Consider the following 16,918-nt stretch of genomic DNA (forward strand, 5'->3'; position numbering starts at 1 on the left):
GAAGTACAGAGGCTTAACCATGGAAATTCAAATGCAGTGAGGCTTACAAGAACTAGGCTGACAGTTTTAGAACAATTCCTTACAGTTAGAAACTGGGCAGTGCTGAGCTGCAGGGGGGTGAGTGGGGGTGTGGTAGGAGGTGGATAGGCTTGTTTTTTCTTCAACTAAATTGAGCAGAGAAGATCCAAATAAATGCAGGTCTTTAATCAGAAAATATTTTCTGATAGCTATTAGCTTTGAACATTAATGGGTAAATTGTGTTAGGCTTCACTTCTGCATAGCCTTTTCCTAAAAACTGTAGCCTCACAATAATTTGCTCTCACTGAGTCCTAAAGCACAGTGGTTCTCAAACTTGAGCATATGTCAGAATAACCTGAGAGGCAGAGGGGGCATGGGGCACCTCTAGAGTTTAATAGGTTTGGGGTGGGGCCTGAGAATTGGCATTCCTAAGAAGTTCTGATACTACTAATACTGCTCATCTGGGGGCAACACTTTTGAGAACTACAGCTATTAATGCATAATCTCTACCTTACAGTTAACTATTTGTATCTTGTCTAGAACTGATCCAGAATTATTTTCCGCATGTCAGTCTGTCTTCCCAGCCAGATTTCAATTCCCTGGGGCATGGATTGTGTGCTTTATATTTTCCTTTACATCAGTTGGCATATGTTGGACACATAATAGATGAAATATTATATATTGAGAAAAACTTGAAAGAATTTGGTTTCTTCAAGCAGACAAGGATCAACTCTCTTTCATTTTAGGATCCCTGCATTTTGAAAAAGAGCATCTAATTTTTTTCATTATTCACATTTGCAGAGGAAAATCTTAATATCCCAATCTCACAAAAGAAAAGTTTCAGTCTTGATTTAGGAAAAAAAGCGTTCATTCCTTCATTTTTCCAAACAATGTACAGTACAACTGAACAACAATGCACATGACTGAAAAATGCAACTGCATTTTATATTTCTCACTACTTTTTAAATAATTCAGATATTAAGGAAAAGAACTGCTAATCACATTAATGCATTACAGAAATCAAAATTAACTTACCACACAAAATAAATTAAAACATTATTAAATATTAACCTTTTCAGTGCAACATATACAGAAGTCAGAATAACAAGTTCTTTAAAAAAAGCATCAGGTTTGTTATAATAAAGATAATGAATAGTTGAACACTTCAGTCAGTTATTACATTAGAAAGTGGGGTTGCTTTTCAGTACTGTGTTTGTGCTTATCACTGGATCTTTCAGAAAGCCTGGTGAAATCAGTGGCTACAGAGAACAGATCTTATGTTAGTGTTAAGAATAAGCATAGGTGTCTATCTGTTTCTGTGATGTCCCCCATGGTCCTAGGCTTTTGAATCATCTCCTGACCCCCCTTTACTGAGCAGGTTGTAAGAAATCTGAGCCCAGACCCTACTAAGGGGTCAGTGTGCCCTGAGCAGTGTCAGAGCCTGGTTGACCCATTTCTGCCAAAGTGCCTGGAAAAGCAACCAGTGGCCCATGTGTGCCGAGACCTAGTTGGACGGCCTAGTTGAAGATGCCAGACCCTTTTTTCTACCTGCAGAGAACTGTCCCCCAAGAAGCTCTAGAACCACACCTTCCCCTCCTTCATCAAAGGGGGTGGGGGAGTGTCAATCCCACCTCCTCCTTCTTTCTCAGGAAAATAGACTCAGGGGACATTCTGCCTACCTCTTCTGTTGGAACACAATGGCAAGCTCATACCTTGCTTTTTCCCACTTGTAGCCAGGCATGTTTTCCAGATCAAGATAGGCTGGTGTATATCTTCTATCTAGAAGATAGTGTTTCCTGCCAGTGTGCTTGAGGGTCACGGCCTGTAGAACAGGCTCCGTAAAAGATATGGAAGCACCTTCTCTATTTTTTTAGGAGTTTTTTCACTTCTCCTGAGACAGACATTGAAAACAGCTGTGTTCCCTACTCCCAGGTGTATGGTTACCTATCAAGTCAGGTCTTTGGAATGAGTCCCTAATCATCATGAACACTTGGCTTTCTAAAGAGCAAGGAAACACAAGAACATGCAGACATGGATTAGAAGTTGCATTTTTAACCTGAGATGGGGGCATTTTACAACTAACCAAAGAAGCTCCAGTGCATGAGATGGCACAGGAATCCAAGCTTGTTGGCCATCTGATTTCTACAAGAGAAATTACTAAAGAGGCAAGGCCGTGTCATATCCTGGTGGTTGGACAAAGGTCCAACAGGTCTGCCTTGACCCCAGACTCTGCTTTCAGCTCTTTTCAGACCTAGTTTACAGAGGGCTGGCCCGAGAGGCACGTCTAGGGTTGCACACATTTGAGCCTGTTCATTGTGTGGTCGTGCAGGCACAAGGAAGGGGGAGCTAATGGCTATGACTTGTTGGACCTGAGGACAAGAGTGTTCACAGATGCTAAATCCAAAGTCCCCACAGGGAACCAAGAAGGTTCCTTCTGCTTCCATCCATGTCTCCTCACACCTCTGCAAAGGCTCTTGGAAGCCTACAGATTGGACACTGATTTTTCCATTCATTAGGTGAAGAAAGCCCGCAAACATTTTCATATCAGTCCATATTCTTTAATGGCACTCAGACCTCAAAGAGTCTCCAAAAGACTGAGAAAGATTGTCCTAAAGTAAAAACGTGACCTTAAGTTAACAGATGACACTACTCTACTTCTATTAGTCTCTCTAAACAGGAATCTCAGGCCTTCAGAGTCTGATGGGAAAAGTGACACTGGAGTCTGCCAGCCAGCAACAATTGGATTGGTCTCCATGTGAGCAGCTATGCATACCAGCCTCAGCCCACATATCTGTTGCTGTAGGACTGGTCCAAGGAATGTAAACTTAGGCCTATTTTCTTTTGTAATTAAAACCTGGGAGCTGCGTCAATTACATGGTGGGGGGGGCTACTGGTGAACAGATCCCATTTCTGCTCTCAGAGCTTTGGGTGCACCATGGTTCAATGGAAGTGCCAAGTTAAGACATGGGTCAAAAATTGTCTCAGCTGTAAGAAAGGGAGAGAAAATTCATTGAGATAGACAGATTGAGGAAGAAGAATTAGGGGAGGACAAGATGAGCTGGTAGAAATTTCAAGCAGAATTGACATATTTTAATGGTCACTTCTGTGATGTGAGAAGCTCAATGCATTGAATGGTTAATAGGTAGAAATCTTTCATTTTCCCCAAATATTAGTAAAGAAGACTTCCTTTGCATGAGTTTGTATATCATTTCATTGTTATTCCATTCCCAAATTTTAATGACAGTTCCTAGGGATGTGCACCCTGCTGTTTAGTGGGAGGGGGGCAGTGCTTTCCACAGGCCGGGCAGTGGGCGGTGGGCTGAGATGTGCCCCATGCCCAGGAGGGCAATCCCTCCCTTCTCTGAGGGAAAAGTGAGACCCTCCTGGTGGAGACAGCTTGTGAGAGCTTTTAAAAACAAACAAACAAACAAACAAACAAACAAACAAAATCACTGGACTATTTCTCCTCATGCTTGAAAATAAATAAAAAGTTAAATTTCTCCTTTTAAAAATGAAGTAACAAATCAACCAAGTGACAAAATAGAAAATAAATGACCAGTCCCCCTTTCATGGATGTGGCCCTAATGCCCGTGGCTCGAAGCTAATGCTATTTTGTAGCACACTCTTGGAAGCCTCCTGAGGAAGTTAGTATGTTTAATCATGGAGCAGTGTAGTGAGTATTGTGTTTAACCTGTGTAGACACACACACATTCTTCCTCTCTTCCCCGACAGAGGTGACAAATCTGTGCTGCTGGATTGGCTAACTTTTCCACCAGAATGTACCCAAAAGCATTTACTGCCTTTCTATCTTAAATGGCACAACGTCTGAACCCCAGGCCTTGCTCCCATCAGCGACTCAACTTCTGTTTCCATCTCTGTACCTTGTGGGTGGCTTTTCCAAAGAGGACACACATTTGAAATCAGTATTGTATAACTTTGCAGCCAGCAACACATCCATCATTAATGTAGAAGTCTAAAAGAGTTTTATGCTTTTTACATTGGCTTAAGAGATTAAAAATAAAACCATCATCCAGCTAATAAATAAGAAATCATCTCCAAGGGTGGTGATGATTTGGGAAGGTCCTCAGCATCATTCGTATGTCTGTGGAAGATATTGAGCTGGTTGAGGGTCTTGTGGACAGAGGACAGGCACAGCTCTTCTTAAAGTTGGCATCCTCATATAACAATGAGCAGTTACCCTTTCTCCACCTTCTTCCTCAATAAGTGGATGAGAAAAAAATGTAACAACTATGCTGGAATCTTCAGTGCTGGGCAAGCTGCATGCTGCTGTGGACCCATGAAAAAGTAACACAGACTGGCATCCATGAATGGTAGAAGACAAGTACACCTGGACTCAGACGCTGGCTGATGCACACACCTTATGTGGGTAAATGGGAAGTCCACCCCTTGCAGTTCATTTTTCACCAGTCTTTAAATTGTGATCCACTGATTTCTTTTCTAGATCACACCAAATAACCCCAAGCAGACAGAGTTCTTGATAGAGTATTAAAGGAAGGCCCACAAAAGACAAAAGGCTGCACAGGTGATGCAGGCAGAGTAGGAAGGTCTGCCACACACCCAGGGCATCCATTGCTGGGCTATCCTGAAGAAGTTCTTTCTTTATCAGGACCGCTGTAGTCCATCTGGCCAAACTCCTCCTCTGGGCTCTTCAGACCACTGTGAGAAAGGAAGAACAGGTTAAGCTCTGTGGGCCAGACCCCAGCCATGCTGACAAAACAGCCTTGAGACAGAATCTTGGAGATGTATCAATCAGCCAAGGTCACCAAGTTCTTTTGGGCAGTCAGACCCAAGCCCAGGTTTTGCTGGTTCAACTTCAGGGGCAGAAGCTTCTGAAACTGTGCTGTCAGTGCCAAAGAAAAGGCTGACCAAAAGTGAAATGAGTCACGGCAGGAGAGAACAGTGGATGCACCCTGTTGTGTGGGCCTCTGTTCAACCGGAAGTTATTCAACCCAGCCTATGGCCAGTTCCCCCACAAAGAGTGGTTTACTGGGCAGCACAAGAGCTGCTCCAAGATTCTGGTGGTAGAATGGCTTCCCTTATGGCCATACAAGAACGGACCTATTTGTTTCTCAATGGGTAGGGCCCTGAGGGCATCCTCTGTGTCTGTCATGGTGAGACAGCATGGGCCCCATTCCCAGCAGCTCCAGTCAGCCTGGACAACTTCCTACTTGGTCCCTCCCATGATCCCTATAGAGGTGGGGAAGTGTGCATCATCTCAGGGACAGGGGCTTCAGGCTCAGTGCCATCTCTGGAAGGCCAGACCCATCCCCATGCTCAAGGGTAAAATCCTCTCAAATGTGGGAAGAGGAGAAGTAACATACAGAAGAAACTTACTGTACCCTGAAATGACTCTGCTGAGGTGCAGAAAACTGGTACAAAATCTACTATAAATTTTATTAAAAGATGTAAGTAATTTTTCTGTTGGAGCTGAAAGACCAGTGGATGACCCCAGAGGCAGTGGAAGAAGGACATGAGTGAGGTCCTTGAGAACCTTGGTTCTCATCTTAGCTCCCTCACAGACTTATGGTGGGACCCAAGCAGGCCTGTGACAGACTTAGTTTACTTGCATTACCCACAAATCCTCCTCCTCCTTAAGCCTTTTTTTTTTTTTTGAAGATTAATGGATTAGCATCCTGTCAAGTCAAAAGCACTGCCCATGCACCATTACTGTACTTCTTGAAATGAAGACCAAATAATTGGTGCTCCCTGGGCTTCAGTTCCCTCCAGGTCAGATACCATGAGGTTTAACAAACATATAAATGTTCCAACTTCCCATTCACTCTTTTTCCTACACTCTGCATGGAACCTTGAACTTCTGGAATGTTAACTGTTTACTAGTGAAGGCCACCTTGGGGTGGATCAGCCCCAAGGGTAATTGCCTTCTGACCCATTAGTTCCTGAAAAGGAAATTTTATGATGAGCTCTGTTGGTCTAAGTATATTCCAAAAAAACTGCTGATGTGAGATTTCCCAAAGCTTGCCTGGATAAAGGAGCAATTTGGTTCTGTGAGCCCCAAGCTACTGATGCTCAGACGTGCTCCTGAGATGTGCATTTGGCCTCATGTCTAGATGTCCAGTCTGCTTTGTGGATGTTGGAAATATATTTAAAAAAACAATGGAAAACTTAATGATGGTTACAGCATCTAAAAGTTTAAAGAGTCCTTAGAGACCTTCTATAGTCCAAACTCCTCACTTCACAGATGGGAAAAGGGAGGTGATTTTTCAAGGGAAAAGGAATGAACACCTATTGCATATCTACAGTTGGTGATCCACTATACTAGATACTTTGCCCACAGTATCTAGTATAGTGGATATACTAAGTGGATAATAAGTACAAAAAAAAAGCCCACAATGCTTTTTTTTTTTGATACTTATTCAATTTACACACCTTTTTATTATGAAAATTGAGGCTCAGAGAGGTCAAGTAGCTTGTTAAAAGTCATATAGTCACTGCTAAGAATAAAAGAGCTCCCTTTTGACTAAACACAGCTTAGAATAAACTAAACCTAACTAGGTAGATAAATATCACCTTCCTTTTGTCCCTCCTCCTGCTTTAATCTCCAAGAACTTCTGCCCTGACCTGGAGAAAAGGTGGCCATTTTCTCCACCCAATCAATAGTATCTCCCAAGGGGAAAAGGCCCCTCATGGATGCAGCCCCTTACCTGTTTCCGAGTGGCAGCAAGCAGTCCTTCCTTTCAGGAGTGCACTGGGCTTCTCGTGCCGGCAGACGAGGGCCCGGCACCACTCACAGTGTTTTCGGACCTGGCAGCAGCTACAAAGACAGAGAACACAGTTAAAGCAGGAGCCTGGCAGGAGCACCCAGCTGGTGCAGTGTCTGCCCGAGGGGTCTGCTGGGCAGCTCTAGGCTTAAAACCGCCTCCCGTGGGGCCCTCCAAGGGACAGACACTGCAGGGGACTGAGGGTCTGGCTAGATGGTGGCCTTAAGGTCAGGTGCTGGCCAATAGCAAAAGCACCCATAGGCCACCCGAAAGTACCAGCTCTGTCTGTGCAGTTCTGCCAGGGTAACCTGGCTCCAGCTTTCCCAGCTCTCACAGGGGTCTGTCACCACACGGCTGCCAGCTCCATAAAGCGGCAGCAGATGGGTCATTCTGTAAGTGTAGTAATAGCCTCAGAACTGCTCTCAGGACTGGGACAAAGCAGCCACTTCAGGCTGGCAGGGTATTGCCAACAGTCAAGAAGGGACAGTGGCTGGGCTGAACTGACCCATGGAAAGAAGGAGAGAATGAGTCATGAATCTTAGTGGCTTTGAATCCTTCTCTGAGGACTAATACCTTCTATTTGTGGCAAACCCAACTTCCCAGAGATCCTGTGTTACCCAGAGTCCTGAAGTGTTAGGGCTGTGACGGCTCCTGCCTCCTTCCATGGGCAGAGTTAGCATGAAAGAAGAACCAGAGGACTCAAAAAAGGTCAGAAAAGAGAGCACTAAGTCATTCATTACCCAGAGACACTGATAGCCGTTTCCCCAGGGGATAAGAAAGAAGACTTCATGTCCACTCCTTTTAACCTTAATGTATGTATAACCTATGCATCTGCTGACTGGAGCTGGGAGGGATCTCCTGGCTGATGTGAGCCTGAGAACAGATGAGGAAACAAGCCTGTTGCTGTGCTTCCTTCCCTCTTGGCGCTTGGTGGCAATTCATGATCCCCATCCCAGCTGTGGGAAGGTTAGGGGGCCCCGGAATCTTTGGGCAGCAGAGCTAAGAAGGGGCCCTGTAACATTTCTGCCCACCTTGCTTCTGGCACAGTGGCCAGGTCAGTCTGCCTGGCAAGGGTCCCTCCTGAGTTGCACAGTCCAGGTTCATCCCATGCCACAGGCCTGGATTCCAGATCCATCAGTGATTGCTGTCTTGCACTCAGCTAGCCAGGGAGACTTGACCCCATCATGACCCAGCCAGGAGCATCCCAAGGAAAGTGAAATCAAAACCTCTTGATTTCTCTGGCATGGGATGAGCTGGTCCCAACCAATTCTGCAACTCAGTAGGGCCCCCTGCCCAGGCAACTAGCAGCCTGGTGGGCATGAGGGCTTAGTCACTGGCTCAGAGATTCTAAACTTGGTATCTGCCACGGACAGGCTGGCAAAGGACAGAGGAGAGGTGGGACTGGTTGCCTTCCTGGGAATGAGAGAGGTTGTCTAGGTATCTTGGTTTGTCCTTGTCTCCAAGAAATCTGGTGAAAATGAGCTTTTATGTCCCTCTGGAGAGACCACACAGTCACTCAGTCTTATTCTAAGGCTCTAGGACCCTCCTGGCCATAGAAAGAGGAATATGGAAGTGATGGGTGAGCACAGGTAGCTAGCAGTGGTCCATTAGGCCAGCAGTTGCTACTGCTCCCCAGGGAGGGTCTTCATGAGTGGCAGAGCCTGAGCTCTGCCCCAGCTTGAACCAGAGCTGCTTGTCTTTTACCTGCAAACATGTTTGCCCAAGGCACATGCGAGTGGAACAGATCCTGCTAGCAGAGGAAGGGCAGGCTGGCCCAGTTCAGACCTCATCTCTCACCACTAAGCACCAGCTTGTTCCAGGAGAAGGGTGTGAACAGGCTGTGGCTGATGTCAACAGCTGGGGCTCTAAAGGCCACTCCTTTCATTGCCAAAACCTGGAGCCTGTGCTTTATTTTTATTTGTAATTTTTTAATTTAAATATTTTTACTGAGATATAATTAACATACAATAAACTGCACACACTAAAGTGTACAGTTTGATAAGTTTTGAGATATGTACACACAAATGCAACCATCACCGCAGTTAAGATAATGAACATATCTGTCACCCCCAGAGTCCTAGTGTTCCTCTGTCATCGCCCCCACTTCTCCCTCTCTCCCACCCCACCCCACCCCACCTCACCCCACTTTCCCCAAGCACCCTGGTCTACTTTCTGTCACTAGAGCCCAATTTGGTTTGTCTACAGTTTTATAACAATGGAATCATATAGTATGAACTTTTTTTAACAACATAGTGATTAGATATTTATATAACTTACAGAGTAACCTCCCTAATAAATCTAGTACCCTTCTTTCACAATACATAGATATTACAATATTATTGACCATATTGCCTGTGTCATACTTTACATGCTCATGGTTATTTTGTAACTACCAACTTGTACTCCTTAATCCCTTTCCCCTTTTCACCCATTCCCCAAACCCCCATCTGGCAATTGTCAAATGTTCTCTGTACCTATGAGTCTGTTTTGTTTATTTTGTGTTTTTTTTTTTTTAAGATTCCACATATAAATAAAATCATATGGCATTTATCTTTCTCTGACTTATTTCACTCAGCAGGAGTGTGTGTTTTAGATGCCCCAATACCAACAAACCAATAAGCAAACAGGGCAGAGACACTATTTATCTGTCCCAAATCCTAGGCAACCGCAGAGGGTGAAAGTCTGGCTTCCTGCATTAACACACGGCTGGCCGTTTACTCCAGCCCTTGCCACAGTGGCCCCACCCACTTACTGTCTTTCCACTGTGAGTTAATCTATACTAAGCTACTGGCAGTCCTTAGCTGTGAATTCCTTATGCATATCCAATTATGTATAAGATCTCTGAGGGCTTGCTTTGTGACTTAGACATCTCCCAACGTTTCCATGGAATACATCTGGGCAGATGCTGGGAATGCACCCCGAGTTTCTCCCTTTGCAGAGCAGTCTTATTGAGAGATGCAAGCCAGCAAACAAGGGTAAGAAACATCTGAAAGCAGTCTCTCTAACAGTGGGCTCAGGAAGGCTTCTTGGAAGATGCAAGGCAGAAACTCAGGTTTGGAGGATGAGTTGGGCAGAGAAGTGCAAAAAGAGGGAGGGCTGCCATTAACCTGTCACAACAGTTAACAGTGGCCTTTGTGTGGCTTTACAATTTGCAAAGAGCTCCTGTCCAAATGAGGCTGGGAGCTGTTTCCGGTTCACTTTGGAGCACTTGGACATCCCCATCAGGAAACAGTGAAGGCTCCAAACCCGATAACAGGGAAAGTGAGCTTGCCTTCAGTCTACGGGGCTTCCAGCAGTGCACAGACCCACTGCTGGGACCCTTCCAGGATGTGTGCCATTTTGGCTGTCACCAAAGTTCCACTTGGCTGAGCTGACACTAATCAGACATCACAGCAATAAACTGCTGAGGTAGCCCTATTATCTGGGCATGCTGCAGATGTCCCTGGGAAAGGAGAAGACTTGACTTTAGGGGCAGCAAATACTCACTGTATCAGCACACACGTGATGATGAGGCCAGCCAAGGCCACGATGGAAACCACCACTAAGGCGGTGATGGCCTGCTTCTTCTGGCTGGCGGCCACCACGGCCAGGAGGTCTGCGTGCTCACAGCGTGATCCAATGTACCCACTATGGCAGCTGGGGAAGAAACGGACATCAGCATAGTCTCCTGGCAGAAGGTCTTGTTCCCCCAACTCCCCAGGGAAGGCTGGACTGGAGCGACCCAAAGCTCTAGGAAAAGCCCAAAGAGACCTCTCCAGGTGTCAGTCAAGTCACTCCCACTTCCTGCATAGGCACCTCTTGCTTGGACGAGAGGCAAGGGATCAGCTTTATCACATGAGGAGGAAAGGTGCTGCTGAAGCACTTCATTATTATTGTCACCATGCCAGCATTTGGGGGAATGAAGAAGGCAGCAAATGTGTTTATGGCACTGAGTTCATTTTGGCAGTTTGTAAAAATTCAGGTTATTTTTAAACCAAATGTGTGTGTTCAGAATTTCTGATGATGAGCTCAAGAAAACACACTGAACCAGCTGGAGACACAGGCTGTGGTTTACTTATCTTCTTCAAGTTTAATTAGTTCTGTAAGCTGTACCCTGGTGGCCCAGCACATGGGGCACATACTGAGGGTGGGGCCAGCATCATTAACTAGTAGTTGTGGGACTTGAGAAGTCACTGATCTGTGAACCCTGGTCCTCATTTCCAACAACACCTGGCCTCTCTCCACTGAGGATTAGCAAGGGCACAGGAGAGGTCATGTTCATGAGCTGTGTATAGCCTTTAAAGGGCAATGCCAACATAAGCTGCGATTACTACTGGTCTTGCTGTTACTCAGAGGCTCTTTGGCATCAATCACTTTAGTAATAGCCTCCTCCTACGTGCTAAAGGCTATGCTGCTTCTTCCATCTCACTCTCGCCTGTGCTACCACCCCGATCCTGGGGCAGCCACAAGTGGTTCTCACACAATTCCTTAGGATATGTTCTAGCCATAGGAAGTGATGGCCATTTTCGGATGCAGGTATTTTCCACCACTCCAAACGTATGATTCTTTTCAATAGAAGATATCTAGCTTACACACTGGTCCCTTTGTCTGGGGTGACTTTCAAATTGTGATGGGAATGTTTGATCACCAACCGCTGCCTTCTCAGGCAGGGAGCCTTCCTTTCCACAGGGGACTTCCCTGAAAAGCAGCCTTGCACCAAACAGTATACACTGGTTTTAGGTTTTGTTTTGTTTCCCCCCTCAAACATGGCAATAATAGCTACACTTTTTTTAAAGAGTCTACCCTTTGATGAAATAGCTAGTCTATTACCTTCACTTTTATTTAAGACACTCGAGGAACAAGTAAAAATGAGAGGATGTAAAGGGTCTTCCTGGCCCCAGAGGCATTCCGTCTGGGAGGGTCCTGCACCTGTGCTCCTGGCTGCTAGACCCCGGCTGCCAGCAGGGTACCTCAACCAGGTCCCCGAATACTGGACACCCTTGTCTTGTTATAATGCTGTTTCATTGTAACCTTGTTTCATTATAACATTTCATTGTAATGTCAATGAACTGAATTCTTTTTAAAACTTTACATCTTTATTGTATTTTTCCCCATTATCATTTAGTCCCATTATACTCCCCACTCCCCAGCAATTACCACACTTAATGAACTTAACTCTTATTTATACCAATTAGCCTATGATAAGATTAGTTTCATATTTATCATTTCATGTAAAGTCTCAGAGCTTATCAATGACATTGAGGACTTGTGGTACAGTATATTCTCCTGGAGTATAAGTTTTGCTCAAAGTTAACAAAAATGTCATCATTTTAATGTTGAAGGAATAGGTATTCTATGGGTTAAGATTTACGGCAAACATTAGATGCTGCAAAAATTGCTGCTTAAGACTACCACCTGGGATACCCAAGCACACAAGCTTCTGTCTTAACACTGCATGACGGAAGTCTTTCACTGCGCTTGTGTCCCAGAATCCGGTTGTTATGCACCTTAGAGAAAGGTATTTTTTTAGTTTGAATCCAGGCACCTGTTTTTTTGTGAAGGGTTATCTTACAGTAAGCATACCTTTTCTCATGTAATCCTTGCACAGAAAAGTCAAGTCATTTGGCTATGTCCACCCTGCTAGGGAAAAGAGAAATTCATACCCAGGTCTGCTGACCCCAGGGTCTAGGTTCTTGCTCACTCACCAGGCTGCTCCCCCTGTGCACTAAACAGGGATTTAGATGAGAATGCCATAGATTCAGCTCTTGATCAAATCTAGCTTTTGGCTTAGCCTCCAATCATGATAGCATCAAAGATTTGAGCTTATAGGTTCAACAAGGGTGCAAAGGTATTCATTGTTTGGTAAGTAAGGAAGCTGAGGAGGGCCGACTAGAATGGACGGTGCCACATAGCGCTCTCTACAGACCTGTGGAGGAGAGAGCAGGTCCCGGATGGAGAAGAAACAAAGCAGAGGAGGGGGATCTTCTTGGAAAAGGATCTGGCCCACAGGAATCTGAATAAGAACCCTGGCTCTCATAGACTTGGGCTGGCAGGGAGAAGACTGAGGGGCTATGGGACAGGGGCTAATTTTTCTTTTTCTTTTGTTTTTACTTGGTATTAATAATAATGATGTGAAGGCGAAAGTCAAGAAGTAGCTCATCCTATAGGTTGTGAAGCAAACAAAGGCATGGGCCCATTAGCACCAGGGAAAGCTGACAGCAGACTGGACTAGAGGCTGAGAGGTGATGATCAGCAGGCGTAAGCGATGAATAAATCGAAGCTGTCTTTGTTGACAGATAACCCTGCAAAGGGTACCATCTCCAGCTCATCTGAGTTTTCACCCTATACCCAGATGGCTCCCACCTGAGTTTTGGACTTCCTTTATTTGATATCTGACACCGTTTCTTTGCAGGGCCCCAATCTACCCCCTCTAATTTATTACCCATCACCAAGGTTTCACTAACCCAAATTGTCTCTCCTTCCTCACTAGCCCAGTGTCAAACTTGTGTTCAGCACATAGACACTCAGGACATACCTGCCTAATGAGTGAAAGACTACTCTTCCCCTTCCCCAGCTCAGTTCCTGTTACCTCCTCTGCCTCAGACTCCATCTCAAAGAGTACATTCTCCAAAAAGATGTGATTTACAGACCCAGTCACCCATCCATTCCTTTTTCATATCTCTTTCCTAGATCTCCCTGACCTCTCCTCCCCTGAATGCCCTTAGGACTAAGTGTACCTCTTTGCCTGCCCTTCCACCAGCCTCACTGAAGGCCAGCCTCCCTCCATGCTCCCCAAGAGAGGGCTAGCTCTACAAAAACTGGCGAGCCAACAGAATGGGCTGGGGACCCTGGGATTTGAGTGAATTGTTTGATTTCTACCCAGGAGTTGCAGCCAGGTCAATGAGGCTTCTCTATGGACAACTTCTTTCTAGAAAAAGGTAGTGTGATGAGGATTAGCATAAATGTTTGTGCAAGGTCCAGGGTACAGGTGGGTGAGCACCCTTGAGGCAAATTTCATGCGGTTTGAAATGTTGCTACTCTAACCTGCAGGCTTGATTCTAAAACCTCCCCCACCATGAAGTTCTGAAAACCCTATAATTAACAAACGAATGCTGGTAACTCTAAGAAATCCTATTTAAATAAAAGAGTGGCAGCCAGGTGCTAATTACAGCACATACCATTTATCTAGGAAGTATGTTAAACTCCTACTTGAAATACCTCTTTTTAATCCCAACAATCACAGTGCATGTGAAGTCAGGGCCGTATTTACTTTGTTTTGCAGATTAGGAAATGGGAGCTTCTAGAGGTTTAAAAACTAATACCGTCAACCATGAAGGCTACCTTTCTGGGCTAATGCAAATTAGTCTGGATGACACTCTGGGATAGTGATTTAATGACAAACTCACAAACCTCAGAGCAAAAAGAAAGATGGGCTGCTGAGGGCCCCATCAAGTGTGGCAAGTTCCAAAGATGCCCCAGATGCCCTGGAGAAAGAAAAGGTCCTGGGCTGGATCACATTTTGCTGACTTTCCATGTTCTTTCTATCACGTTGTGGGTCCTCAACAACCAGCCCTGCTTGCTTCAAAACCTCCCAGCAATGGTCCTAGACCATTAAGAAGTCTTAATGCCAACAAGATTGCTAACACCTTAGTGTTGCAGCTGCAAATACAGCTCGCCCTTGAACATCAGGTGTTTCAACTATGCGGGCTCACTTACATGTGGATTTTCTTCAATAAATACCTGTATTGTTTGTGATCCTTGGTTGGGAGTCCGCTGATGTGTAGGGCTGACTATATGTATTGATCTACAGCATTTATATAGGGGACTTGAGCATTTGCAGATTTCTATATCGGTATAGGGGGTGTGTGTCTTGGAATTAATCCCCTGCAGATACCCAGGGGCAACTGCGATTTTGGGGAGTCAAAAGTTAATACATGGAATTTGGACTGTGTAGAGGGTGGGGGATGTTCAAGGCTCCACTGTACTCAAATCTCAGTTTCTTTGAATTAGGGAGCTCAACGTGCTTTTGAATGAAAACTTACCCAATGAGGCACAGGCGGCACCTGAGTGGCTGCCTCACAGGTGAGACTCTGGGCTGTGGCCTGTGAGAGCGCTGAGAATAGCAAATCTTAGCCCCAAGCATCCCAAATGCAGCTGGAAGGCAGAGTAGCCTGCAGCCTGCTTGCTTGGCCTCTCCCCAGGCCTCCCATATCAAAACCACTATGAAAATGGGGTCTGGGTGTTTTAAAGAAAAGGCCAAAGGTAATTCTGATGAAGGCAGAGTTCACAGCCACCATGAAGGTTTTACCAGAGGCATCAACTCTAACTGCCCATTGGAATTACCTGGAAAGGTTAAAACAAATCTGACCAACTAGATCAGAACCTCTGGGAACAGGGCCCGAGCATTTCTATTTTTAAAGCTCCCAGGCGATTCTGCTGGGCAGCCAACGTTAAGAACCACAATTTTGACTTTCTGGCCTTGGGTTGAGGGGAGGTCCTTTCTCCACCCCAATAATAGGGATGCTTCCTGGCTGCTCCTTATGACTGGGGAAAAAGAAAATGTTTTGTGACTATTTTTTTTTATATTTTTAAAAAACATCCCAACTTTCTAATATTAGACTTAATGAAGCTGATTACTTTAGGTAAAAATTACACAAAGAAGGGAAGAGTCACTTTACCTGATCACAAATGAGTGACACTTGACACAGCTGCTGTCCTCTCCTTTACCTCAGGCAGTGACTTGTTCCCACCTGCCTGCACATTAGAATCACCTGGGAGGCTCTGGAGACTGCCAGGGACACGGTCACACCCCAGGAAATGGTCATCCCAATGCTCTGTGCACCCAGGTGATTCCAGTGCGCAGTCAGGCCTGAGAACCGCTGAGGTGGAACTATCACTGAAGTAAATACACAGAATCAAGGGCCTGCAGTTCAGTCTGCCACTTCCCTTCCCCCCCTCCTTTTTCACCTTTCCCTCCTCTCTCTAGGCATTTCCCCAGGGTGGAGGCTATAAAATGGGCCCCCTCATATCAAGTTCAGAAGAAACAGAAGATGCTATACCCCTGTTTAAGACAGAATCTGAACCAAATAGAGGTTATTTTATCTGTCACAAAGGGAAATGGGAAATGTGTAAGACTGTTTTAAAAATATCATCTGACCATTCAATTTCATCTGTCTAGAGTGGGTTTTCCCAGACACAAGGTTCTGGAATGCTGTTTTGTCTTCACAATGCTGAAAAGGAGGCTCTGGAATCACTTTCAGGCTGTTTTCCCAAAATAAAAAACTAAAGGGAGGAAGCGCATGAAAAAGAAAGAGTGTAGCTCTGGGAGGGTGAGGAGGTGGCCTGAGCTGCAAAGGGAGCTTGCAGCTGGAGATCAAAGGCTCCAGCCAGGGGAGCCCTGAGGACTTTTCATTTTTGTTGCTGATTAAGTCTGGAGGTTGGTGCAGTTCTTAGGAGCAAGCTTTGTGGCTGTAGGTCTCTCTGTTTTAACAAGAATTAAATGATGTGTCTTTCATTCTCCTCTGCTGGGGGCTTGAGGATCTTTCAGTCCTATGGAGTCGCTGGGCTTCCTCCCTAAGTCCCTTATGCATGTGGTTCTCCGTGAGTGCCCTTTTCAAATTTTAAAGAAATATGATAATGCATATAGAGTTGTGCTCTTAATGTTCTTCTTAAGGAAGAATTTCCCCAACTAGAAAAGGAGTGTTTCTATGCAAATTGTGAAATACATTAGTTATTATAAAGCAGAAGGAAAAAGAAATGAGAAAGCCCACACTGGTGCACATTCTACCTCGGCAAATGGCAGCTCAATGAACATGCTTCCTTCCAGATGACTCCTATGTAGTTTTTAACATAGTTGAGATTTTTTATACTTTTGTATCAGATTCTCACTTAACATCTCTTCACCCTTTGACTGTCATTTGAAACTCTCCAAAAGTCCTTTAAAATGATTGTACAGTAATTTATGTGCATGGTTTGCTTCACTGAACCCTTATCATTTAGACTGATCCAATTTAGAGATCGTACCTAAAGCCAGGTGATTATCTCTGATTATCTCTCTTTGCATTTGATATTATTTCCTCAGGATAGGGTCCTACAAGTTGGTACAGCATGGTACAGACTTTGGAGCCAAACTATCCTGGGTTCAAATCCCATTTCCCACTTAATGCCTGTGTGACTTCGAA

The 16,918-nt window shown here is 45.0% G+C and overlaps 1 protein-coding gene across 2 annotated transcripts in view; it reads right to left on the reverse strand.

Moving 5' to 3' along the window:
* Positions 1–868: 868 nt before the first annotated feature.
* The window catches only part of TGFA (transforming growth factor alpha), a 138,268-nt gene continuing 122,218 nt past the window's right edge, over positions 869–16,918 (reverse strand). For both annotated transcript variants that reach the window (XM_045828470.1, XM_045828469.1), the window contains 3 exons: positions 10,245–10,394; positions 6,702–6,811; positions 869–4,695 (listed from right to left, as the gene is read on the reverse strand). In XM_045828470.1, coding sequence (XP_045684426.1) covers positions 4,688–4,695; positions 6,702–6,811; positions 10,245–10,394 — 268 coding nt within the window. In that variant the 3' untranslated portion in view covers positions 869–4,687. The remainder of the gene's footprint in view (positions 4,696–6,701; positions 6,812–10,244; positions 10,395–16,918) is intronic.

This window comes from Phyllostomus hastatus, unplaced genomic scaffold (assembly GCF_019186645.2).
Source record: "Phyllostomus hastatus isolate PE091 unplaced genomic scaffold, TTU_PhHast_1.1 phas_scaffold_78, whole genome shotgun sequence".
Classification (NCBI taxonomy): Eukaryota; Metazoa; Chordata; class Mammalia; order Chiroptera; family Phyllostomidae; genus Phyllostomus; species Phyllostomus hastatus.